Source organism: Tympanuchus pallidicinctus, unplaced genomic scaffold, assembly GCF_026119805.1.
Source record: "Tympanuchus pallidicinctus isolate F22 unplaced genomic scaffold, pur_lepc_1.0 scaffold7, whole genome shotgun sequence".
Classification (NCBI taxonomy): Eukaryota; Metazoa; Chordata; class Aves; order Galliformes; family Phasianidae; genus Tympanuchus; species Tympanuchus pallidicinctus.
Window position 1 is genome coordinate 5,678,848 of NW_026294791.1, and position 26,864 is coordinate 5,705,711.

Consider the following 26,864-nt stretch of genomic DNA (forward strand, 5'->3'; position numbering starts at 1 on the left):
CTTGAAACTGAAACTGGGGAGGTCAGGAGAGTTTGAAACTCGGGGCGAGCAGCTGTGAGTGCAGCACATGGAGCACAGTAGCTTCTAACATGCGTTTATGAAATAACCTAATGTGATGTAAGGCTCAAATGATTGAACCTCACATGTTATTTTCAGGAGTATCAGTGGCAGTGTTGGCTGGCTGGCTGCTTGCTGTGTGCCAGTGCTGGAGGCTAAAGTCATGGAGGAAGAACAGTGTATGTAGGTGCGTGCATACGCATGTGTTACTGGTGTCCATCAGGTGATACTGTCTCTCTGCTTTTCTTCTAGCCAGAGTGCTAAAATAAGAGGAAACGTAAAGGGGATCTGTGCACAGGATGCTTACCAGGCAGGTTATTCACCCTAATGCTGCTTTTGCGTGGCTTGTTCAAAGACGCAGCTGCTGCTTTCTCTCTGTTGCTCTGCAGATGGGTGATAAGGCTGTTCTGAAGGTACCAGGTGTTTGAGTGCCATGGTAACAGCACGGTGCTCTGAGCTCTGCTGAGTGCCCACGGTGCAGCTGGATGGTGGTGGGCTGCTTGGAGGCAGCTTTGTGAGTCTCTGGGAATTCCATTGCCCAGTTGTCTGCAGGTCTGTTTTAAATTTTTTTCTAATTTAGTTGTCTTTGAAAGAGAGAAGAAGGAGAAATAACTCCCATTAAGTGTGTTTGGGATTGTTTGTATTACTATTTTAATGCTAGAGCTGCTTTGCGTTATTGGAAGGCAAAAAAAAAAAAAAAAGCTTTCCCATTGGAGTTATCACCAAAAGCTAAATTGCTTCCTTGCCGTGCATTTTACCTTCATGCTGTATGCTTTTCTGTATCACTCATCCTGTAGTTTTCACTTGGCTCTGTGTTATGCAGAAGTCAGATAGCACCTTTGTAAACAATTCTGCATTAACTGTAAGGATAGATCTGGCAGAATACAACTGTAAAAGAATTTGACAGTTGAATTGTGCAGAGGAGTGAACAAGAAGAGGTGACGAAAAGGATAGAAAGTTGATTTGTGTGTTTTCTATTTAGAAAAGAAGCAATGTGGCTGTGAGATAGCATGCAGTCAGTCTGCAGAATCATAGTGTCATAGAATGGTTTGTGTTAGAAGGGACCTTTAAGCTCCTCTAGTTCCAACCCCCTGCTGCAGGCAGGGACAACTTCGTCTAGATCTGGTTGCTCAAAGCCCCATCCAGCCTGGCCTTGAATGCTTCTGGGGAGAGGGTGTCCACAGCCTCACTGGGCAACCTGTGCCCGAGTCTCAATGCTCTCTCACTCAGTTGATGCACTGAGTACAGAATAACAGTGGTGGAAATTCATAGCCAGACAGGACTGACCAAAGATTGCATTTGAGACTCTCCTGCATAAAAGGGCGTGATGGACCTTAACCTATATACTTTTCTGTATCACTCCCAGTCCTTGCTGGCTTGTGAAGCTGCTCTTATTGCTTTCTGCTGCCTGAACCACTGCAGACAGTCCCTTCAGCACAGCCATTAGGCCGGTTCCAGTTGGCAACGGGATGAATGCTGAGTGCCAGACTCAGTCCTGTTATGTATCTAGCTTATTTCCATGTTATTTGAAAGTGCCCAAGCCTGAAGGTTTGTGTTGCGTGTTGGAAATGTGTTCCTTCCAAAAGCACTGCTTCCAAGAACTGTGGGGACTTGTTTGGTGGATTGCAGGCAGTGCAGAAAGCTCAGTATGGCTGGGTTCTGTGGGCAGGAAGCTGCAGACCAACCCTTCTGTGACAGCCTGAAAGCCACACAGGCTGTAGCCACGCAAAGCTGTTTGTGTCAGGGCATTGTGCTTTCTGGAAAGGGGAACATGCACTTGGCACAGCTCTTCAGCCTGTTTCTATACACCCTTCCTGACCAAATCCTGTCTTGGGTTGTTTACCTAACTGTGAAACTTTGTGTAAAGCACAGAAGGGACTCTTTTGGGTTGGCTGATAAAAGGAACTCAGTGCCACCAAATGAGTGGTATTTCTATACTGGTGCTCATAGTCAGCTGCTGTGCTGTAATTATGTCACAGCTAAAAATCCCTGCTTGTTTAAGGCTTGTAATCCTTAGATAAAATGTATGCCTTCTTCTTAAGAATGCCCTTCATCTTGAAAACAGTATGCAGGAAAAATCACTGCTGCAAAGATATTAAACGAAGTAAATTTGTGGTGAGTGCTTAGTCTTCCCTGGAAGTGCAAAATGAATCACTTCTTTTCACTTGTGCTGGTTAACCATTTATCCATGGGATAAGGAAGATGTTCTGCTTCTATGATATGCTTGCTGCTGGTCTGATTTGTGTGCCCCATGTTCTCTACTGTAGCATGTTCAAAGCTGTGGCTGTCATTCTGAAGTCTTGGAGATTCGTGAAATTATTTCAGGTTTTCTACTGAAATTCTAATCTAAATAATAATGTATGAGAGCCATGTCACTATTCTATTGAGAAGCTACAGGATACCTAAAGGGAACAAATCCAAAAGAAGTCATTCACACCACTGTGGATGGCAAATTTTGACATCGATTGCTTTGTATCCGAGTGTAGGAAGTGAGTGCAGTTGGAGGAGCTCAGGGAGGATCTGGAGCTTTATTACAGACTCCTTAAGGCAGCCATGGTAGAGCTCATAAATAAGGGCTGTGTGGACTTTGTTAATCTCTGAATTCGTTAATCTTTAAATAATCGTTCACCTAAATGCAAGAAATGATACTGATTTTTCTGGCAGTGTGCTTTTTAATGGCTGTGAGTGACAGCCAAAGGCACCCGCACCACATAGCGGCTCAGAGTCGCTCGGCAGTGCTCCCACCCATAGCTCCCATCATAGCTTTGTTTTCCTCTGACAAGGTGTTTATACCTTCCAGTACTGAAAATATTAAACACAGGTATCCCTTTTGCTCCCACTGGGGTTTTCAGAGCTTTCTGAAATGGCAGTCATTCCTTGTGTCTGAGAATGTGTCTTCCAAACAGAAGGTATTACATCATCCTGTAACTGCAAGCGGGTCAGCACAGTTGCTTTGGTGATTAAAAGCAGCATTGTGTGCTTTTTCCTCTTTAAAGGAACAACTCTTTATCACAGAATCACAGAATCACCCGGGTTGGAAGGGACCTCAAGGATCATGTAGTTCCAACCCCCCTGCCTAGCAGGGCCACCAAACGTACACATTCAGATCAGGCTGCCCAGGACCCCGTCCAACCTGGCCTTGAACACATCCAAGGATGGGGCATCCACAACCTCCCTGGGCAGCCCGTTCCAGGGCCTAACCACTCTCCTTGTAAAGAACTTCCCCCTAACATCCAACCTAAATCTTCCCTCCTTCAACTTGGATCCATTTCCCCTAGTCCTGCTGTTGTCAGCCCTTTTGAAGAGTTTACTCCCCTGGGTGTAAAAGGGTGTAGGTTCCCTTCAGGTACTGATAGGCTGCCATGAGGTCACCCCACAGCCTCCTCTTCTCCAGGCTGAACAAGCCCAACTCCCTCAGCCTGTCCTCATAGGGGAGGTGCTCCAGCCCCCTGATCATCTTAGTCGCCCTCCTCTGGACCCTTTCCAAGATCTCAATGTCTTTCTTGTACTGAGGGCTCCACACCTGGACACAGTACTCCAGATGGGGCCTCAAAGAGGTAGTGCGTGTTTTGTTGGTTGTAGTATCAGAAACCCTCTTGGTATTTTATTTTTTTGGTTCTTGTTTGCATGTCCAAGAAGCATTGCAGCATTGTTAGGTTTTTTTGTGAAGGAAAGTGTGAATAAACCCAGAATATCATATTAGTTAAATACTCTGGCACTGGGAAATATGAGAAGTGAGGGATTTTTCACTTCTAATTTATCTACTTCTTTATGGAAAGAAGAAATTTGATATGAATTTAATTGCCTTCATACTGCAGGTGAGTCGAGTGTGTTCCATAAAAATCAGATTGCTCAATGAAGTATTTGTTAAAAATAGTCCCTCAAAGGGAGATGCTGAGTGACTTTTTCAGTCCTGACTCACTGAATCTTCCATTTTTAAATGAAAAGATTCCCATGACATGTTAATTTTAAGATCTGGTTTATTAAATTCTTGATTAATAACAATAAAAATGTTAATTTGAGTGTGTGTCAAGACCTGAGGGATTAGTGTAACTGATATTCTCTTTATGGGAAAAGAAGTATAGCTCAGTTTTCACCAGAGATGTCAGAGAGTGGAAGTACTGCAGCACGTTGTGTCCCTGTGAGGTGCAATGAAGAATGCATCTCCCTGTCAGCATGGTTTTTCCTGTCATTCAAAGGATACAGAGCGCCTGTCTATCTACAGAGGAAAGGGCAGGTGTTTACTGAAATGGAATCTGTTTGCATCTTTATCTTCTACCTCAAGAATGAGCTCAGGTTTGCACTTCTGCACAGCACAAATTGCTCTTTGGATTCATGCTTGCAGGTTGGAGCTGTTTCCAGCCGTGAATTCTGGCTGCAGAAGTGATTTCCCCAGAGGCAAAGGTGCTCTCTGCTGAGAGGCTGGGTTCTCTGGTTCTCTAATGGTCCCAAAGCATCGCCCAGCTATCATTGCTGCTGAAATCCTGTGTGTCTAATATTGCTTTTATGATTGACATCTTAATTCACTGGGTATCGAATAGAAAAGAAAATCATGTCTTTGTTTCATTGACTATTGATAGAGAAAATTGCAGTTCTTAATTTTACAGCACTGCTCTTGCTAAATATAGTACCTGTTGCTCTTTCTCTTTACTATTACTTTACTATATTAAATGCAATCTTTTTTCCCTTTGGATTTCTTTCTATCTTTTGTACCCTGAAGCTTTAAACACCACGTTTTGTGAGTCATAAATGTTCTGAGACATCAAATTAAGTAGAAACTGGAGAATGAGTTCTCAAAAGGTTGTGAATGTTGCTGACGTCAATCTCAGATTGGAATAAGAAAGAAGATACAGCTGATGGATCTTGTGAGCAAGACTGCAAGGGCAGTTATGCTAATTCTGGTGTTGGAGCAGAAATTGTGTTTTTATAAATGAAGGCAATAGTCCCAACTGAAGCTCTAACAGGCATTCATTGTAGTAACTAGATGATCTTGAGCTTTTGTACTTTGCAATGAAATTTGCCTTCAGCAGTTTCAAACAGAATTGCTTCCAAATGACTAAAATGAATGGCAGCATGCTTTCTACTTCCTCAACTTATGATGCAGTTGAGTTTTCCAGCTTTAATTCTGCAGGACTCCTTACAGGATATCCTTTAAAGGAAAGTATGATTATTTTTTTTTTAATTTTTTTTTTAATGAACAGAAAACTCTGAAATGTGTTTGGAGATTTTACTTGACTGTGTATAGGAGAGAACTTTGAAAGTAAGGAGGAGTCATAAATATCAATGTGTCTTGAGAATTTCTCGTGATAGCATGAAAGATTTAACTTCTAGAAAGTAGACGCATGCAGATTGTGCGTTCATATTAGATTGATATTATTGAAGCTTTCCAAAGGTGTAATGAGAAGGGAGCAAAAGGTGACAAGAAAAAGGATATTTTCCTTGAGGTAACAACACTTAAGTCGTTTGCTATTACTTATCATTGCAGAATTTGTGTATGCATCTTTGAGCATTAATGAATATGGCAATTCAGAGTTGACAGATAGCTCACCTACTTATTGAATGCTGTATCCTAAGAAGTTAACTTAGGACAAAATGTACTTTTATGCTGAGGCTGAGAAGAGTGCAGGGCAGGGGAAGGTCTGGCTCTTACAGCCTGTGCACAGCATCCTATGAAGAGAAGTGCCAAAGAACAGCAGCTCCAGCTCCTCAGAAGGTGTAGGGATGGGTGGGCCTGCTCCACAAAACTAGATGTTCCTCATCTCCAGACAAAGGCTCCTGTGGGGAGGGGACCCCCATCAATTTGCAATCCTCCTCCTTCTGTAACTCCATAGTTACCACTGAAAGAGAGATGTTATTTTTTGTGATGATAGTTTGACTGAAAAGCAAGTAGGGTATGAGAGCCTGCCTGATGCACCTTGTGATGGTGGTTCTCCAAGGCTCTGACCTGGAATGATCAGAGAGCATCTTGTAGTCACAGTATGAAGACTTATCAACAAGACAGGGATCTATGGAGGTGCAGATTCTTTACGTTACACAGGGTTAAGAAAAAGTTTTAAATTGAGAATATCTTGTCATAAAATGAGTCTGCAGTATATTTCCATGGCATAAATGATTCCGTGTGTTTGGTTGTACAGGCAAGGGAGGAGGAGGATTTTCAGCATTTCAGTTACACATGAAAACAAACTGTACTGAAAAGAAGGTTCACCATTAGCTGATTTTTTTTTTTTTGAGGATGGGCTGCCAAGCTAAGAGGCTGTTTCCCCTGCTGGTAAGCGGAATTGTACACAGTTGTGCTTTGCTTTCATTTTGTGTCTGCTATCAAAACACCTGGTCACCATTTTGATTGCAAGCTTGTATTGCTCGTGACCAGCTGCTGAACTTCTTCAGCTGCTGCTTTGAAGTGGTGTGGCAACTTCACCAGCCCCATGGTGACTAAGCACAGAGGCAGAGATGAAGGCTTTTTCTCTTTCCTGAAGCTGCTGGTTTCTGGTTAACCAGAATAAAACTGCACCTGAATTTATGTCAATAAGAATTCCTGAAGAACTCTTCTGCCTCAGGCAGGTGACACTTGGTTATGCTTTTCCTTCCTAAGCTTCTTAAGGGTTTAGCATTTATGAGTCTCTTACAGCACTGCTTGCTTGACACATTGTGAGTAAAGCATATGGCAGTGATTGGTTGAGAGCAAAACAAGTCATCTAATTGAGTACAAATTGAGACTTCTCATAAAGAGAATGGAGAGGCAAGAAAGATTTCCTGCTTTCTGAAATCAGCGTAGAGCAGAGCCATTAAAATAATGGTCATGAATTTAATATAAAAAAGGGTTGTGTCTTCTTCCCAGCCAGCTTCAAGCCAGCAAGGCAGGTAGGTGGTGAAGAGGTTGGCTGTAGTGCTGATGGGGTGCCTGTTCCTGTAGCTCGGTGGTTAATGATGTGAAATGTCCTGCAAGCACTACAGAAGCTGACACTCCTGGCCTGCCCTGTGAATTCCAATTCTGGGAGGTGTTGTTTGGCTGAACGCGAGACTCTTGGTTCTGAGCCTTGATAAGGCCTAAAGGAAACAGCAGGTACTTGGATCAATGCTGTCACTTTCAGCTAGTCAGATAATGAGCTATATAGCACTGGCTGAAAATAGTTGTGTAAAATACTTCATTTTTCTTTTTTTTTTTTTTACATGTTTTTACATGGTCTTTAATGGAAATTGACTCAGTGTTGCTGTTGGATGTAACTGTAGAAAGAACCTTTCTACAGCAGCACAGTTTTGTTTGATGTAAGTTTCAGCCAGCATATGGTATTCATTTTAACGGAATGCACAGAGAATTAATTTGATATAAGTTGATTGATGCTCATTACTGACATGAGGATATGCTAATGAGAAACAATCCATCATTGCTAAATGACTGTTTCAATTTCTAGCACATTTGAGACAGAGCGTATGACATGCGTGAAAAATACAGTAAAAAATGGCTTGGACTCTTGGAACTTTTCTCAGCAGTTACTCCTTGATGAGCTCAGAGACACATTTTTCTGATGGGAGCACGTTCTTCTGTCAGTACAGATGAAAATGTTGTTTTGAATGTCTGTGCTTATCTACTCTATGTGAAAGAAAAGAAAAACAACACAAAAAACATGGGAGTTTTATGGAAGGGACAAATGTGCAGAGTGTTTGTATTTCTAATGCAAAGTCAAAGGATTCTGCACCCTTTCCTTGCATTTGTTTTTTTCCTGTTACTTTCTTTCTTCACAGCAGCTTGCAAGCAGTTTCCATCACAGGCAGCTCTCTCCTCAGTGATGTGAAGTTTATTCCACTGGTTTCCCTTCCTTCAGTGGTTGATAAGCTTTGGGCAAGCTCTAGGAGCAAAGCTGTTTGGTGTTGTTGTTGTTATGGTTGAGCCCCTGTATTAATTTCTCAGTTTCCTGTGGCTCGCAGCATCTGGTCTGTGAGCTGCACTGTGGGGACTGTTGCTGTGTTTAATATCACCTGCATGTTCCATGCCTGGAATTTGTCCTTCTCCTTTTGAAACAGCTGTTCTGCTGAAGCAGGGTGACCTGTCTGGCTCTGCAGTAATAGAGTTCAGGGGCTCACAGCTCCCCACCCCATGCAGAGGTGTGAAAGCCCACAGCTGCTAGATCTGCTGACACACTTTATATTGGAAAAAGTGCTGGTTTTCAGCAAATCTTTTTCCTTCAGGCCAGGAGGTTGCGTTCCAAAGTGCCAGAGTATTTTGCTTTTTGAAAAGTTTCAGGGAGAGGTTTGGTTCCAATGCGATACTGAATTCCCACTAAAAGTGCATGAAGTATAGGCACCCTGCCCAGATGAGTCTTTGAAATTGTTCCTTGAGTTTTTAATTAACTGGAACTAGTTCCTTCTAGATGTTTTTTGCTGAGGGGAAAAAAGTGTAATAACATCATTGTTGGATTCTGAGCAACTCAAACCTGGGGCTGAAAACTTTTTCTTGTAAACATTCAGTTTGTAAGTTAGAAAGCTTTCTGATGTTTTGCATGGCTAGAAATCAACCTAGGTATGACATGTTGCTCTTCATAAGTAACTGAGAGTGGTTATGCCTTCCTTGGTGTTGCTATTCTTCCTATGCTCCTAGTCACATCAGCTTGGCTGTGATCCTGCAAATGTTTTGTGTACACACACTGCTTTAAGTATCTGAGTTACAACAACAGGCTCTCTTGCTCTTACCTGAACATTAAGTAAATCGATCCTGTAGTCACTGATAGCAGGTGACATGCAAATGGTCACTAAAGACGCAGCCACTGAGGGAGGAGAAATAAGCGGGGCGTTTGACAGCAGTCTCTGCACCAAATTTTGGCTGCAGCACTTGACTGATCACACTGCCTGTTCTATCAGGTAATACAAATAACATTTGTGGACTACAATCTGAAAGACGTTCCATTATATGTGTATGATTTTCTGTCTTCTGCAAAAGTTTCTTCCCTACAGATATGATATTTAAATGTATATATCAGTACAGGTATCATTTTTCTTTCTTCCTTTTATTCTCTGTGTCAGGGGCAAGGCTATTGGGATCAAGCACCTGCATGGCTAAAAGCAAGAAACTATGGATTTGATTAGATAAATATAAGATAAAGGATCGTATATTGACTTTAACTCATATTTCTCACCATTTGATGCTTTGGTAACTTTCTATTTCAACACTGGATTAAACAAGCATGGTTTTAGGAAGACAGAATTATTGAGCCTGATCAGAAAGAGAGGAGCTCTGCTTCTCTTTCCACAGGTTCCTCCATAGGGTCAAGGTGTGTACTGGCAGCAGTGCCAGTGAGGTTGTTCTGTGCACTGCCCTGGACTAGAAGTGTGAATTTCTGCAGCTTTGAATGACAAAGTGCAGTCTTTTACAGGAGAGGAGCAGGGAGGATTCTGGCTGTGAACAGGAAGACAACCTGAAAACTCAGGGTTTGAAACTGTGATATGTAGAGAGAGGAAGATTAAACATCTGTGAAGAAGAAAGGTGTGGTGACATGTGAGGTGGCTTTGTAGCTCAGCCTGGTATTCTCCATTCCATTCTGGGCACGGACTGAAGCAAGTTGGCTTTTTCTGCTTTCACTATATGTTTTGTAGGATTTGTTGTGACATTGTGACATGAGCACAGTTACTAAGATAGGAAGAGGCTTGCTGGTATTTAATTTGCTCCGTTCAAGTGGCAGGGTGGCACCTCCATTGGGAAATGGCAGATGACAGCCTTGATATGTCTGTGAGGCAGTTTGTATTTGATATTTAGGCAGTAAATCTAGTCAGTTAACAACTGTATTCATTCAGGGGGTAAACAAACAGTAACGGCAGATGGAGTATACTCATAGTGTGAGCCTGTGAATCCTGATGTTTTTGCCACAGAGAAACAATCTGTACTTCCATACAAATGAGTATCTGCCTCTAGGGTGGTGTCGTTTATTTTTCTTCTTTTAATGTTGCAGCTTCTCAGTCATTGAAGAAGAATTTGTATTTTGCTTTAGGAAGTACACAGAATAATCCTAGATACTGATTTTGTCATATCTAGATATGTCTGACACACATACCAAATTCATGTCATCTCTGCACCACCAGGGCATAGAAGCAGGGCTGGAGCAGTGGAAGTGGTCGGAAGCTGGAGGCAATCTGTGGAGGCAAGAAGTCAATGGTACAGCTAGGAGAAAAGCACTTGCTGGTAAAATGTCATTGAGGAGAGGTGATCCTTGCAGAGACTCAGCAGGTGTCCTAAAAGGCCCTGGAGGTGTTTGCCTGTCTCCTTTGCTTTAATACCATATGAATGCTTTCCTCTCTCCTTTTCTGAGCTGTAATGCTGTCCATCTAGAATGACAGGAACATGCTTCATCGTTGACAGTTTTTTGTTGCTGTTGAGAAAGTGTGAATAAGGTAATCTCAGTTAAAATCAGGCAAATCCAGAGAACTCCCTAAAACAGCATACCTGAGAGCAGTACCTGGTTCGGATCACAGAATCGCCAAATGGTGTGGGATGGAAGGAATCTTAAAGCCCATGCAGTCTCAACCCCTGCTGTGGGCTGGCTGCCACTCAGCAGATGGGGCTGCCTGGGGCCCCATCCTGTCTGGCCTTGAAGGTCTCCAAGGATGAGGCATCCACAGCTTCTCTGGGCAGCCTGTGTATGCCAGTGCCTCACCTCTTTCTCAGTGAAAAATTTCTCCTCTAAATCTGCCCTCTTGTAGTTTAAAGCCATTTTCCCCTTGTCTTATCACTATTGGACCATGTTGAATAGTCTTTCATCTTGTTTATAACTGCCCTTTAAATGCTGAAAGGCCACAATGATATCCCCCAGGAGCCTTCTCTTCTATAGGCTGAATAAGCCCAACTCCCTCAGCCTTTTGTTATAGGAGTCTCTGTGGTCTCCTCTGGACCTGTTCTAACAGCTTCACATCTTTCTGAGCTGGTGGCCTGGTCCTGGACACTGTTCTCTAGATGGGGGTTCATGAAGGCAGGGAGTAGGGGGACAGTCCCCTCCTTCTGTTGTAAAGAATGAACAAAAAAATGGCCGTGTGCCAGCCATGGGATGTTTTGTCCAAAGTTACCCTGGAAAACTGTGTCCAGGTACCACAGAAGTCATTTTCCAATTGTGGAAACTATAATGAATTTTGAATAACAAACTGGTGGCTTCTGTGAGCAAAGAAATTCTGGAGGAAAAAAAAAAAAAAAAAAGGCCTGTGCTGGTGGTTATTGTGGTTTCCCACAGAAAAATATGAATGAGTTTGCAGTGCAGAAAATACAGCTCCATGTTACCTTTAATGTATTCACTTTGTGTTGAAAACAACAAGCTGGCAGGAACAATGGTACCATGGTAACTCATGTTCTTTATAATCCTTCTTACGAAATTGTGAAACTATTTACCATGGCACTATCAGGTTAATAGAACACACTGCTTTTGAATTTCTTCTTTCATTATGATTGCGTGTTTGAAAAGTCTGATGCTCAACCACATTGCTATTGAAGCTTTCCAATACTTTCAGTAAGACAAAGATGCTACTTATGAACATTATGACTGTGGCTGGTTGATTTTTTTTCTTTATTTGTTCATTTTCTTTGTTTTCACAATCCTCTTAACACTTGAGAATTATGATATAAGCTCAGTCTAATTGAGACACAGTGTGAAGCCTGTAATTTAGTTTCTGTTTTCTTTAGATAAATTTATTAATTATAATTCCATAATTTGCTTCTGAATTCTGAGAATGACATCTGAACAAATGGCTTTTCAACAATTGCATAGATGTAGAGATGGTGAAAGTGTGGTTGTAATTCTCAGTCTGTGCACTATTCTATGTTACTGTACTGTGGAATTGTTCTAAATTCAGATTAGGTCACAAGTTGACAAAATGGAAAAGCTCAGGAGGATGCTAAAACAACATACTACTAAAGCATGTGTCATGAGGCATCAAATCCTCATCTGAATCTCGTGGATACAAATAGAGTGTGAACAAAACATGTATTTGACTTTAGCAAATTTGTTCATGGTCTCAGTTTGGCCAAACCCCCAAAAGTGAAGCAGACCAACAGCAGTTACTCCATCTTACTGAGTACAACAAGGCTAACATCCCTTGATTGTCCCTAATTTCTTATGTTCCTTAGGAGCTACAGAAACACAGTTATCCAGCAGGGCAAGTTTTCTTGAAGGCCCAGCTCCTGCTCATCAGTGGCACAGCTAAAAAATCCCATCCTTTTTTCTTTTTTCCAATCTTAGTAAATTAGTTTTATCTCAACCTGTGGGTTCTACTTTTTTCTTTCTTTTTTTATTATTTTTTTTTTATTTTCTGCCCTGAAGAGGTGAGAAGTGAGCAAACAGCTGTGCAGGATACACCAGCACCAGAGGAAGCTCCCTACTTTGCCTTGGCTTTAACAAGCCCTGTAAGGTCTGAGGGTGTCCCGTTATCTCCTAACTCATCCAAACATGTCTCACCCTTCCAAAGTATTTTAATAAGCCAATCCTCCAATCATCTTTTTTTTTTTCTACTGCTCTTTTGGCTCATTTCAGTTCTTCTTTCTTCTCTCATGAGTCGAGCAGATCCCATTCCCTATGAAGAGTCCCAGCGTAGCACTTGTAGTATGATTCCTTCCATTTTCTTTCATGGGCATAGTGATAAGCTTCTCTGTCTGCCAAATGCTTCTGTGATATTTACAGTTTTTCTTCTTTAACGCAAAAATGTGGCCTCTTCCAGAGTGGCAAAGCAGTGAACATATTGCTGAAGCAAGAGTGGATGGAGGTTGTGCACACAGGTCTTGTCAATAAGCTGTTTTGAAAGGTAGGGCATATGTGGAGGTCAGTTATTGTTTACATCTCATTCCAGCCAGTCTGTTTGTTAATTAAAACAAAATAAACATGTGCCAGAACATTGGCTGAGCTTATTTAAGAAATTTTATATAACACTATCTGTTGATACAACTACCCTAATGAATGCAGCTGTTTGGTATGATTTCACTAGTGAGGTGGAAGGACATTTTGAGATTAGAACTGAGGTGTCTGTTCTTTATCATCTAATATTTATCATCTGACTGTTTGACTGCAGGAAGCGTACATACTGTGATTGAAATTTTGCAGCATGTCTATTTGTGCCACGCTTGCTGAAGATAACTAGGATGTGGGATACTTTTAGTTCTCTGGGCTTTCCTTGGGAATGGTGTTTGGGCTCCATATCCCAGTGTACCAGTGAAACGGAAACTAATTTTGGTCCCTCAGAAAGCCAATAAAGAGGATTGGATCCTGTCACTGTCTGAATCGTGGTATAAAGCATCAGAGTAAGATCAAGAGAGCTAAAACCAAAGCTGCTGCTCTAAAGCCTCCATAAACTGAGACGTGTTTTAATTCTTTGACATCAAAGTAAGGCAAAAAAAGTGGAGGGAAAATGGGCTTTTCATGTTGCTTTACATGTAGCTTCATCACGTTTTGAGGCAGACTGTTGAAGTCCTGTCCCCTTGGTGCTGTAATGTCTTTAGCTCATTGGCATATCTAAATCTGCTCACTTCAAAGTTATGCTTTGCCCCAAAGTTGGCTTCTGCACCTTTTCAATCAAGGAGAGTGAGTGTGGACTCAAGGGGCACCAGGAACAAGGCCTATGGGTCTACTTTTCTTCTCTGTCATAGTAAATAATTTGCATTCTTCAGGAAAAATCAGCTTGTAGCGCTTCTAGACAAATCAGTTATCTGCACATATAAGCAGAGGGGCTCCTGCTGCCCAGAGGTTAGTTGCCACTAAGGAAGTTGGCTTTTTTCCTCAGTGCAACAGAACAAATTCATTCCTGTGCTGAGAGATGTTTAAAAGCTGTGATGATAATGGAGTGTAGAATTGCCTTGTGTTGAACCGAGCCACTGATCCGTAGAGCCTGTTGTCATTTTTCTACTGGCAGGCAGTCTGGATGATTTAGGAAACAGTACAATGCTTAGGCATGTATGTGTGCTTGTATTGTGCCTGATGCTTCAGTTACAGATTTGTTGGTAGACCTTTGCTTGTTTGGGGTGGTGCTGTGCAGTTTTCCTATTTTAGGAAGTTATATTAAGAAAACAATGGTAAATATAATGGGGAATGATGCAGGCAGCAGCTGGCAATTCAGGGCTTATTTTGCATCAAAGTTCAATCACCATATGTGTCTCTCCCCATCTGTACTGAGTAAAGCAGGCTGTGCTCAAGAGCCTCACCAAGATCCTGCTGTAGGGTTTGGTTGGGACAGGGGGACCTACAGGCACACAGCCCTATAGCTCTCTGCAAAGAAGGGCATGTAAGCAAACCGTGTGCTAAAGAAGCAGTCCATGGAGCTTTTCTCTGCCTGGTGGGTTTGCCTCTGATAAAAGTAATTCTGCTGACTTCAGGAGAAGCTAGCTCAAATCCTGTAAAAAGCACAAATGATGCTGCTAGAGCGAACCAAAATTCTCCCCTGAAGCTAGTATATTTCCTGCTAGGATGACAATTCTTTGACCTTTTCCATTTGTGTATGAGTAAACATATTAGCCTAGCAGCAAATTGGGTTTGAAATGGTCTGTAGCTTTTATGCCTTGCACTGCTTAATAAATCATAAGAAATATGATGAAGTTCTCCACCAGTATTTTTCTTATCAGTGTTTGTTCAGTATTTGTTGGCTTCAAATGTGAGATTCACACTGGTGCGAACATCCATCAGTGCTCATTTTCCAGATGTTAATACTCAAAAGCAATGGAAGGTGTGGCCAGCAGCATCTGTCCAAACACAGTTTTACTGGAAGCAGCAGGTGGCCTGGAGAGGGTGAGGAGGCATTGTGGAGATGAGCAGCAGAGGTGATTGGTATGCTATAGACATGTCAAACAGCAGAGAAGCTCAAGATGTCAGGAAGCATTTGCTTGTGATCCTCTTTCCAACTGGAAAGGAGGAAGCAGCATCAAGCACAAAGGTGGGTGAACATAAAATAGCCTGCAAAGACATGATACCGAGAAACTCACTGGCACTTCAAGCAGTGGCAGCTCTCAGCTGCTTGCTGAGCTGCCTCAGGAGTGCAACAGAGCCACATCTGGGCTCTGTAGTTAAAACAGAAAATGTTATGGTAAATGGTAGCAGATCTTCTTTGTCTTGTGCTATTACTGAGCATCATCATGTGCACACTGTTGTGATTCATAAAGCACTTGAATTCTAAGCCTCTAGTTTAAGATACTTGCAACTATTCCAAAATAGCATCTCTTCAAATGAAATTCTTTCGTTCTGTTCTCAGCAGAGATGTGAGCTTACTTGGAAATTAATCAAATTCCATTTGATTGGTTTTTGTGAGGTTTTTCTGAATTTAAGCAAAAACTTCATTTCACCAATGAGAACTGCGTCAGATTTATTGCATTGCTTTTTGAAATACATGCACATCTTCATCAAATATAAGCATATGAGCTAGAAGGATTCATGTAATTGTCAATTTCCAACACTGTGTTTCAAACTGAAATGAGACGCATACTTTCTGTTCCTTCTGATTTACTTTCTGGTTTATGAGCTTCAGATTGCTTTTGAGTTTTGTTGTCTTTAGGCTTTTATTCCACCTTCCTGAATGCTAAAACTTTCAATATTTTTCTAGTTTAGAATTGAGACTTCAGAAAGATCATTACATGGACAAAATCATAAGCATTGGTAGTACTGATCTTTCTTAGTACAAATACCTTTGAGAATAGCATTCAAAGAAATGGAATTGATTCCCCCAAGTGCCTAGGTGGGCAGTGTGCTGTCTCTGGCCACGTTACCCATGGTACGTTCCCAAAGAAAAGAGTGGCTCTCTGCTTGGGGGCAGTTTACCTCAGGTACTGTTGTTCTGAGGACCCAACAACAGGAAGAATGGGAAACACCAAGCATTAAATCCACAAAGATTTCCCCGAATCACAGAATGGCTGAGGCTGAAAGTGACCTCTGGACGTCACCCAGGCCAAAATCCCACTGCTTCAGCAAGGCAACCAACAGCAAGTTGACCAAAAATTTTTGTTTGTCTTTGAATTGATCCCTGTAACAGAATATGCACAGGGGAGGGTTGTGAAGTGTGAGGCCCAGATTTAGGCCCAATTCACTACTAAATATGCTGAAATCTTTTGTTAACAGGAACATTTCCATGGAGCAATGCTTGCAGCAGAATACTAAACTAAGTTTCCTTACAATTAGGAATACAGCAGGTCTCCAGGCATATAGTCTTGAAGCTTCATAAACACCTTTGGATGTACATATTTGCTTTGTAAATGAGTTAACTGAAGGACTTGCCTGGAGTCGAGGAGCAGAGGATGCACCAGGGAGTGCTGAGTGCTGCGGGAGCTGCTGCCCAGTGCACAGAGCTGAGCAGTTGCTGCCTCTCTTGCTGTTACCATGACATTTGATCACCTCGAAATAGGCTCCAGGAAGTCTGGCTCTCGCTCTGCTGCTCTCCTAGCTGGGATTTGCTGTTTTGCTTGCTTGTGTTTGAGGGGGAAAGCAACTGATAGTTTGATGATGCTAATTCCCTTCACCTGTTCTTGTTAGTTTCCAGATCAAAGAACCAGATTACTGAATTTAGCCAGATCTGTACCACACATCACTTCACTTGCTCCTCACGAATTTTGCATTTGTTCTTTTGGCAGTTGATTTATAACGTATTGAGATCTTCCTTTGTGTTGCTTGTCTCCATGGATCAGAAGACCACCATTATGACCCACACAGTGATGGCTGGACCAGCACACATCCATCCAGTGCACTGCAGCACTGAACATCTAGAAGGTGCAGACTTGCTTATTGGCAGTACCACAGTGCTGCTTCTGAGCTGCTCTGCCTGTGATTAGTGTATTTGTTTCTTGACAACTTGACAACTCCAGCAAATTAACGCTGTTTATAGTGGCTGACGTTGCTCAGACATCTCTGTGTTGTACAGCTGTTCTTACAAAGGTTGGCTGAGGTAACTCAAGAGTATATGTAGGAGAACTGAAAAGGTCTTGCAGAACTGGCAAACTTTATGTGAAATTGCATTCAGACACTTTTTTTTCCTCTTTTTATTTTGTCTTTGTGGTGATGGTTTTATTTCTTACCCTGAGTAGGTGGTCTATCAAGGGATGCAATGTATTTGGATCTTGCTGCTATCTCAGATTGTTTATTTGCAGTTAGAGAAGTGGAAGTTGGGCGAAGGCAGGAAAATGTTTAAAAAATATTTTGCAAGGGTAGAACCTCTTATATGAAAGACAAGAATGGCTTTATTGTGTAGGTTTTCCTTTTTTTTCCCCAACATAAATGTTTTGCTGCATGTTGCTGATACTGCTCACGTGGAGCTGGCTCTCAAGGTATCTGGGTGCGCCTGAGTAGGTTCCAGTGACTCTTCAGCAACAGGAGCATTCAATAATAAGAAAGGAAAAATGCTCAATACAATCTGTTAAAATGGAGCATTTTAATCAGCGCTGAGTTCTGAAGGAACCAGATGTTATTTTGCTCCTGGCAGCATTTGAAACTTCACGGGCTTTTCATGACATCGCATCTTTTCCGTGTCTTAACCAGTGACTCATCTTGCTTGCCTGTTTGTTCCTATTTCTAGCTGCCAGTGGGAACAGTAAGCTCTATGTTACCGTCTTCTCTTTAATGTCACATACTAGTCTGCCAGAGGTCACTCTGTTCACTCACCCATGCGGTTTTCAGTGTTTTGTTTTTTTTCCCTTTCTAATCTGAATGGCATTTATTTAGTTGGCGTGTGGTGTCTTCCAGTCAAAAATCTGCATACACAAAGGAAGTGTATGTGTGCCTTCATGTAATGTGCAGGAGGTGTGATGGCTGAGCTCAGGGTGCACAACAAGCAGCCTCTGCCATCGAGATGGGCCTTTCCTGGTGCTGGTTATTGGGGCTGACGTAGCCTCCGTTCTGAGTCTCTTAGTAGCCTAAGCAAGGAGGGTGCTGGGTTCTTGGCAGCAGTGGAGTGGCGTGGGTGCTGTTAGTAGGTGCTGCTGTCATCCATCTGGACAAGAGGTGACTTTTATTCTTCAGTGTTATTCTTCTTTAAAAGCAAGAAGTAACAAAAACATAACCCTTAAAAAAAGAAACAACAAAAAATCAAAGTTTATTTATTGTGAAGAATGTTGGTTATGTACATTGCTGGAAAAGTCATGGTGCTGAGGGGATTAAATCTGGTACAAGAAAGACGTTTTGGTGACATTTTGTTTTGAGAAAAAGAATTTGTGGCTGGAAATCTGCACTTAAACGGAGGTAGGGATTCTCATCTTTCAGAGCAGCAGCAAAGAATGTCTGTTGTGATTTAAAACCTCAAGTGTGTTTCCTGCATGAGTACCTCACTATTGCTGTTGAGCAGCCAAGTAAATAACAAGAAGCTGGTTGTGCTCCTGTGAATGTTTAGGTGGTGAACTTTGAGTAGAGTGCATCCACACGTAATGCGAATGTATTTAGATCCCTTTTCCTGTGATAAACCCTGAAACTTGATTGCTAATTAATGCAAAATCTTCATATTTTTGTTTCAAGCTACCAGCTAATGGGCTTGTGGGTTTTTTTTAATTGTTTGTGTTAAGGACAGGTACACATGTAAGCTATGGAGGAACAGACTTGTTAGTATATTAGTGTAAATGCACCTCACAGAGACCGTTCTGCTCCTGCCTATAACCAAGCTATCTGATTCCTCTTTGGGGTGAGCCAAGCAGGCTTCTGGCTACTGAAGGCTCATGCTATTCTGCCCAGGCGTTTGGCTAGACTGTTAGTGCTGCCCTGGCTTTCTGCTGGTCCCTGCCTGTGCCTCAGCTGCCTGTCTTATGAGTTTGTGCTCTATCTGGAAATCTTACTAACAACTTTGGGGCGAGGGAAGCAATCTGTGTCAGTTGTGTATCTCCTTCATTGGTTAAATGTCTTGTGCGTAGAACTGAAGCACCTGATTACCTGTGGTTCGTGGCGTTTTAAACTGATGTAAGGACAGCTGCTGTCCAAGCTAAAGAAATAGAGCTCAGATTTTGCAGTTTATTTTCTCTCACTTATGCTGAAAAATGTATGTGTTTTGGGGAAGGAAGGCAGTTCTAGTGAAGATAGCATTAAGCCGTGATGTAAATCAGGAAAATTAAGCCAGTATCACTTGCGGCTGCATTCCTGTCCATCACTGAGGTATAAAGCAGGGCCCACCGCAGCACACAGGCAGAAATGCTCAAACCAACCATCTAGAATTGCCGTATTTCAGTCTGAAGGCAGTACCACAGCCTGAACACAAAGTGTGAACCCAGATGCTCAGTTTGCAGTGGTGCATGTTTTTGAGGCCATGCTAAACCTCCCCTGTGGCTGCTCATCGTCCCTTCAGGGCCTCCTCAGCCAGATCCTGGCTCCCAGCCGTTGTCAAATTCAGTTTCTTTCCAGATGATTCTGTGTAGATAAACAGTGCTGCTTGTGGTTGCTCACTGCTTGATCACAGCCTCATGCCACAAGCCAAAAAGAGTCTTATTCAAACAGGAAATAGAATAAAAGATTTGGGGATAGAACCAGGTAATGGAGGTATAAAACAGAAACTCCATGAGCATTTGAATTAAGGAAGCTTGACTACTATGGGTTTGTTTCTTTTTGTAGATTGCAGTATCTGACAAGTTACTTGTACTGACTTAGATCTTTCAGCTAAACAGAGAGGCCTTTTTTCCACAGGTCCACTTATTAAGGAGGCTTGAAGAAAGCCTCTCCTGCAGATCCTTTTTGGTTTGAAATGGCAAGTGTTGCACTTGAGCTTTTTTCCCCCATCAGTAGTGTGCTTCATATTGCTCTTTTCCACCAATTTCCCTAACACCTGCAGGGGCGTACCTTTGGGATCTCTCCTTGGTCAAATCTGATCAGGAGTCATTAGTAGTTTCCAGAGTTAAAACAGGTGCGCGCACATGAGCTGTAGAGACCAGTGATGTTAATGATCTTTGTGTTCTCAGGAAATCAGGCTAAAATAATGCAACTATCATGTCTCTGAACAAACAGAATAATAATGTTGTTGCTGAGACCTTTCTCATGTGAAGAAGTACAGCCAGGAGCCAGGTGGCGCAGCTGGTTTAGCGCTCAGCAGCAAAAGTGGGGATGTGGTGCCAGTGAGCAGAAGAGCTCTGCGGTGGGTTTCTCAGTGGTGGGAGAACAGATCGCTCAGGCTATGAAGGGATGTTCACCTCACTCTGGTACTTCTTGTCAGGAGAGGATTGGAGAAATGTTCTGTAGTCATTACACGATGGCTCACTGTGACCAGGCAGTGGACTACCCCGTCTTGAAATAAACGTGCGAGTTTCAGCAAAAAAATCTCTTAAGTGTGGTGACTTTACAGCAAAATTCCTGCTGCATGCTCTCCCCTGGGAAATTCACTTTGTGTTACAGCTGTGGATAGTCGCATGGCAGCAATAGGCAGAGCCTTTTAAGTGAGCTGCAGGGAGCTTATTTACAAGCACCTTCCTCTTACAGTGCCTCTGTGATGTGCTGGTGCAGAGCAACAAGTATTCATGGCTGAATTCCCTTTTCACATGCTTCCTTGTGCATGTTCAGGAAGGGCCAATGCTGTCTCTTGCATGCAGCATAAACAAAGCTGCATTTATGGGACCTATAGACAGTAGAATTTTCAAGCTGGGTCTCCCACTCATTATACCTCATGTGTTTTCCCTGCATCGTGGTGTGTTTGACCAGAAATTGGCCCTGTGCTTGTGAAAGAGTGCTCTGAACAAATTTATTTTTCTCTTCCAGATAGTTGTATGAGTGATAAGTATTTTTTGGCTCTTTTTCCCTAGAGAAAGTCTATTTTTGTTAATTACATTGGCAGTAAATGTTTTATGAAGTGTGGGTTTTAGAAGACTTAAGAACTCATCTCAGAACTGCTGACCCTTAAGAGTAAATAGCAGTCAATGCTAATGTTGTGTGTTCCCTTTGAAGATAATGCCACCTGTTTTGCAGAGTTGCTGTTTGCCAAAAGGTGGATTAAATATTTTGTTCAAATGATACAAATATTTCCTAAAAGAGAGCTCCTTTAAGCATATAGCTTCTGTCCATGGCTCTGTAGGCAGGTCCAGAGGGAGCAGAGTGGCTACAGAACTGCTGATCTGATGTAGAAATGTTCCTCAGTTTGCAAGGAATAAATGTTGGCATCGAACAGATGGTAGGTGACATACTTTCCAGCTGTCTTAAGTCTTTCAAAATGCTTCTGTTGTATGTGCCAGAGACAAAGTCCCACCTTTGTGCTGTCAAGCTAAACACAGAAGTGAAAACATCAGGTAAAGGTAGTTGCTGAAGAGAATTAAGCTGAAGGAAACTAACAAATCTGAAATTAGTATGCACGCTTCAGCCACTTTCATTGGGACAGTCCACGTCAAATTCACTTTGTAGAATAATTCTCACCGCGTCAAGTTTTTAATTGCTGTCTCTATCCTCAGGTTAGAACTGAATCACCCATAGCACCTATTTCAATGACATATTTCATACCATGACACTAAATGGCACGCATTTATGTCTTCTGCTGGGTACAATGCTTGATGATTTTCCATTGCCTGCTTTGAAGAGTCAGCTTTCAGTGAACTCTGTGAACATTTTATTACTGCATTGAAGCTGAGGCAGAGAAGAGCAATTAAGGGGTTGACATCTTCGGTTATTTTTTTAATAGTACATGTGTCAAAACGCATTTAACAGATCATCACTGATGCAAAAGCCCAGTTAATGCTAAAATGTAAGTAAAGCTCATTTCAGTGGGAACAAATAAGAACTTCTAAACATGTAATAATAAAAAGTGATTGCCTTATTTTAGATACAGAACCTAACTGCAGCTTCTGTTTCTGAGACATAGAGTCTTAAAGCCTGAGTATTCTGTTCTGTTCCAGGATACAGCTGGACAAGAAAGGTACAGGACCATCACCACAGCCTACTACCGAGGCGCCATGGGCTTCATCCTCATGTATGACATCACTAGTGAAGAATCCTTCAATGCAGTGCAGGACTGGTAGGAAAAAAGTTATTATTTTTGTTGTTAGTTTGGTTTGTTTGTTTGTTTGGTTTTGGCCACTTCTTTTCATGCAAGAGAGTGTGGCCAAGGGTAGAGCTTGTAGACTCCATGTTGGCAGTTGCTGGGAGATGTTCTCTTATCAGTGTTGTGGTGAAAGGGTGGAAATATTTGAGCAGCTGCAAGGTAGAAGCTGTAAGTGCAGCACAGGTGAGTGGAAGGCTGGACCCTGTTGCTGGAGCTCTGGTTCTGCCATGGCATCCTCTCAAAGGGACTCTAAGGCACCTCTTCAACGCTGATCCAGCTCTGGTAACAATCTCTGTGAGGGACAGAAATTGTGAATTCCTTCATATATGACTGCAGCTAGAGTCTGTTCAGAGCTGGGTGGTGAGGAGGATGTATCCCTGCTATAAGGAACTGCAAAGAAACCAGATCACGTCTCTGACTTTTCAGTGCTGAGCACTGACATGGGAACATCAATTCTTGTTACAACTATCATGTTGATAAGGGAGACCTAGGTGACCTCAAATATCTTGCAGTCATTGCTGTGTGTCACCCTGTGGCTTTATACTGCAGTTAGGTATGGTGAGAGTGCAAAGAAAGGTAGCACAGAGGTTAATGGAATCTCTTAAGTCTGCCAGATGAATTTGCAGTGATCGCAGTGTCCCAGGAGTATGTGATGGCAGCAGATAGATGACGTAAAACTTCCTTACATGGCTCTAGCTCTTAGCATCCAGCTCAGTCTTCGTTTTTATTGAACGTCTTTCCATTATCATCAAAGCTAGATTGTAACTCAGAAGGCAAAATAACATAGTTAGATGTTTCTAGTAACTTTGCATTCTTCTGAGATTGCTCCCTACTCACTCTCACTGTCCACTCAAGCAGCTGCTGATGATCATTGCATATAAATATGTAACATATGCTTTCACCTTATGGTCAGTATCAAGATGCCATGTTGCAGAAGGCGAACTGCAGCACCTTCTCTAACCTGTAGTTCAGCAGCCAGTGCAAAAAAATTTTTTTCCTTGCTAGAAGCACAAACCCGAAGTTTTGCCCAAATCAGATTCATTCACATGATGCAGCTTTAACCAAATTCATGCAAGTACCTACACAGGGATTTTTTCCAGAAGACTGTTTTCCATAGGCATGTGAGCTAGGGCAATATTTTTCACTAAACTAGGAATATTTCAGCTTGATTTCTTGATGAAACAAGGTATATTAGGGCCATACAGCCCATTTATGTGTCTGTCTGCAAGTTGTTTCCCCTCTAATAAGTTTTATTAGTTTAGCCAAATCTAAAAATGCAGTTTCCACTCACTCTTGCAGTGAGATGTGTGAGGAAACTTGGATTGTTCTACCTGTCTGACCAGTCACTGTGTGCATGCTGTCCAACTAGCAGGCAAACACACAGGGTTCAGGTACTATCAAAATAAACAACTAACAAGGGCTTGGAGTGGGGTAGTTCATGGAGATATTTTTGAAGGAGATATCTGACTTGATTATATAAATTTCCTCGTTATACAAATGTGGGCTGTTGTTGTTCCTTCTGTATCACAAAAGAGTTCCTTTCAGATGTCTTTTTCCTTATATTTGATATCCCTTGTATGTAGTGCTCTTTTAAGGAAACAAACACCTTGGAAATAAATACATAGCGTAGAAGCAAAAGACAGCACCAGGTCACTGGCTTTGGCACTGATGTCTAAAAATCACCCAACTTAAAGGGGGATTTTGGTTTTGAATTTTGCTTATGAAATCCAAGTTTAAGCCATATTTATCTTGTGCGCCTCTAACTTTCCAATTGTGTTTCTTCCACCCATTTTTCTACATCTGTGAAGTATACAGGTATAGAAGATTATGGTGTGTTTCTGCAGGTGTTTGAGATGGACAAAGCTTGTACAATTGTCAGTCTTTTTATATATATTCTCTGTTTCAGTTAAATGATGAAAAAGAAGTACTAAAATTCAATCTATGAGCTGCTACTGTGCACTACTATTTTAAACTTAAGGCACAGTTTAACTTGAGGCTTTGTACTGAAATGATCTAACGTTTGTTCCATCAAAAGCAATGGTGCAGCAGTGTAAGAAAAGGTCAGCTTTGCCTACTTGACGATCTCCCTGTGCCACAGTGGCTGCAGTAGGAACTTTTGCTAAGAGGAACTTTCCAGCAAAAGGACAGAGGTGAACCGTCACTGGTGATTTTTACTTGTCATGTCAGGAATCTTTCCAATCATGAGCTTGAAGATTCTCAGCCCAAGTGGATGGGGTGTGGATGAAATCAGCCTGTAGCCCGTTTCCTTTTCTTGTCCACAGACGAACCAAAGACTTGTAGCAAAGCCAGCAGAGTCCTCTAGTGGTGATGCAGCAAAGAGTTTTTTCCCAGTCTACAAAGTTGCTTTCTAAACTTCTGAAGAGACTGGAAATGCAAATCGAGGCTTTTGTCTATTGTTGGTGCTGCTGTATCAGCCCCTGGCATACTGCTAGCATAGTAAATATGTAGGATGTTTTGGTTTCTTTTTTTGTTTTCCACTGTGCTTGGTGATGCACTTAATATTTCAAACAAACGAGAACAAACCAAAAGCCATTGCAATGGATCTGGTCTTCAGTCAGGAACTGTACAATCTCTGAAAAATGAAAGTGTTTGCTACTGGAGTGGAACAAGATGCTTTAGCCTACAGCCTTCTCTCCCTGAGCCTGGTGGCCTGCAAGGTCAACTGTGCAAGGTAGCAGCATGCCTGGTGATAAAAAAGGAAGCTATAGCAGCCCTGCAGTGCTTCTGTTTGGCAGCTTCTGCTTGCACAGAGGTTTAGGTGAGGCTGCAGCAAGCCATGCTAAGACCTTACTTAAATATTCACTGAGATTAGTTGGAGCATCCACCTGGAACATGTGTAAAAGCTGACAGCAGAGCTCATCCCAGTATTTCTACATCCTGCAAGTTTCCAGAAATTACAGCAATTAGTCCTATATATCTTTTCTCCCTTTTAAGTGCCTTGTTCTAGCTGGCTAGTGATAGTGGGTTGTATTTTGTTTTGTTTTGTTTTTTGTTTCCAAGCACAGTAAATAAAGAATGCTGTGAAGTTAAACGTTTTGTGATAAATGCAGTGTGATGCAGCAAATTGACTGACATTTTTAGACACTGAGAATAAATGAGCAGTATTCAATTAACATGAATTAAACCCTTTAAGAGGAGCCTATTCTGAAGTAGCACGTGAGGATGGAATTTGAGTGTCTCTCTCAAGACACAGAAAGACTAGATAAGCTACAGATGAGACCTATGCAGTGAGCAACAGAATGAAGTCCATCGGATGGAATTAAAAAAAAAAAAAAGTACTGTATTATCAGAATTCTCAGATAGAAAAGACATTTATTATATCTTTTCTGAACTTCCCTTAGGTTTTCTTTATGCAATTCTACACTGATTTAACCAAGTGTGTTTTGAAATTAGCCAGGGGCAACTTAGTGTATAGGCACAATTTCAGCATATTGTGTTGTACACTTACTATGTAGTATCTTAGCATATACTGTAATGCATGGTAGTCATTATGTGTTTTTCAATAGAACATTCTCCAGTCTAAAGCTTGTTCCTTCTTGCTGGTGCCTGCCTGCTGCTGCTCAGTGATTCTGGTTTATTAAGATATAAGCAGGCTGCCAATATGATGCTCAGCCCATCTCACTGCTTTCTCTTGCACCATTTCTTCCTGCAAAGCTCCCTACAGAAAACAAGCCAGAAGCATGAACAGCTGAGCCTGAGACCTAGAGCTCCAAGTAAGCTCTTGCCCATGACAAACTCTCAGCTTCTGCTGAGTTCCCAAGGGTGTGTAAAGGTCCCAAAATTCATCTTCATCATTACACTGAAATTACAGGGGGGTGGACTTGTGCATAGTTAGCTCTCAGCTGAAGAGAGAGCTTTTCCCTTGTGAAGCTCTAAGATACCAGGGAGGTTATAATCACCCTCTAGCTAGTGGGTGAAAATTGCCATCAGAGATTGTGTTTGCTAGCTTGTTTATTCTCTAAGCCTTATCATGAAGCTGCAACATCTCTAAAACTTACTGTGTATGCATACACTGCACTTTACCTCCTCTCTCTGGCTCCTTGGCAGTGACTGTTCTAACTGCCTCAGAATTTCTTTGGGCAATCTTTTCCTATGCCCTTCTTAAGAATGGGCATTGTAGAGGATTGGAGTTTACTTTGTGTCACTACAGAAATGCTTCACCTTAACTAAAGGTACTCTTTTGTCCTAAAGGTGCTCTTTTCTAAATAAGGAAGGTCATGCCTATATCAGGCATTTAGACAAGCTCTTGATGTCTTGTATAGACATGAGATTTTCATTCACATGAATGTTTTTTTTCTGTAGGCTGAGTGAAAGGGTTAAATGAGCTCTTATGGCTTTCAGTTTCCAGATTTCTTAACAGTCTTCTCTGCCAGTTATTCTTTGACATTGCCTTGATAGTTTTGTGTGTAGATCAATCAGTGTATTAAACCTCATTTGAAACTGTGTGGGAAGTAAAATATAATTTGGACAATCCTAGGCAATTTCATTGAAGGGAAGGAAAGATTGGTTAAATTTAACTTAGTTTTAAGTGATAACTGGGTTCACAAATCACTGCATTATTTATCTTTAAGGCTGGTCTCCAAATTAGGTTGTTGATGTTGTGGACCTGAGACTATTTTTCTTCCAAGCATGAATTTTAAAAATCATGTGCTTCATCATGACTTGGAGATTTCAGCACAAATAAGGCATAACTTTATTGTTGTGTCACAGATATTTTTCCCAATTTGTACCCTGAACTGTCCTCAAAGTTGTTCAAGCAAATCAATTGCGTAAGTTTTTGTTTTTCTTTTTTTAAATAACTCTTTCTGAAGATTTGCTGCTTTATCTTTGGGATAGGGATAAGAACTGTTGGAACATTCTAC

The 26,864-nt window shown here is 41.7% G+C and overlaps 1 protein-coding gene across 7 annotated transcripts in view; it reads left to right on the top strand.

Moving 5' to 3' along the window:
- Positions 1-26,864, top strand: part of RAB3B (RAB3B, member RAS oncogene family) — a 51,271-nt gene that overhangs the window by 18,931 nt on the left and 5,476 nt on the right. For all 7 annotated transcript variants that reach the window (XM_052666582.1, XM_052666583.1, XM_052666581.1 and 4 more), the window contains exon 3: positions 21,836-21,954. In XM_052666582.1, the coding sequence (XP_052522542.1) occupies positions 21,836-21,954 (119 nt within the window). The remainder of the gene's footprint in view (positions 1-21,835; positions 21,955-26,864) is intronic.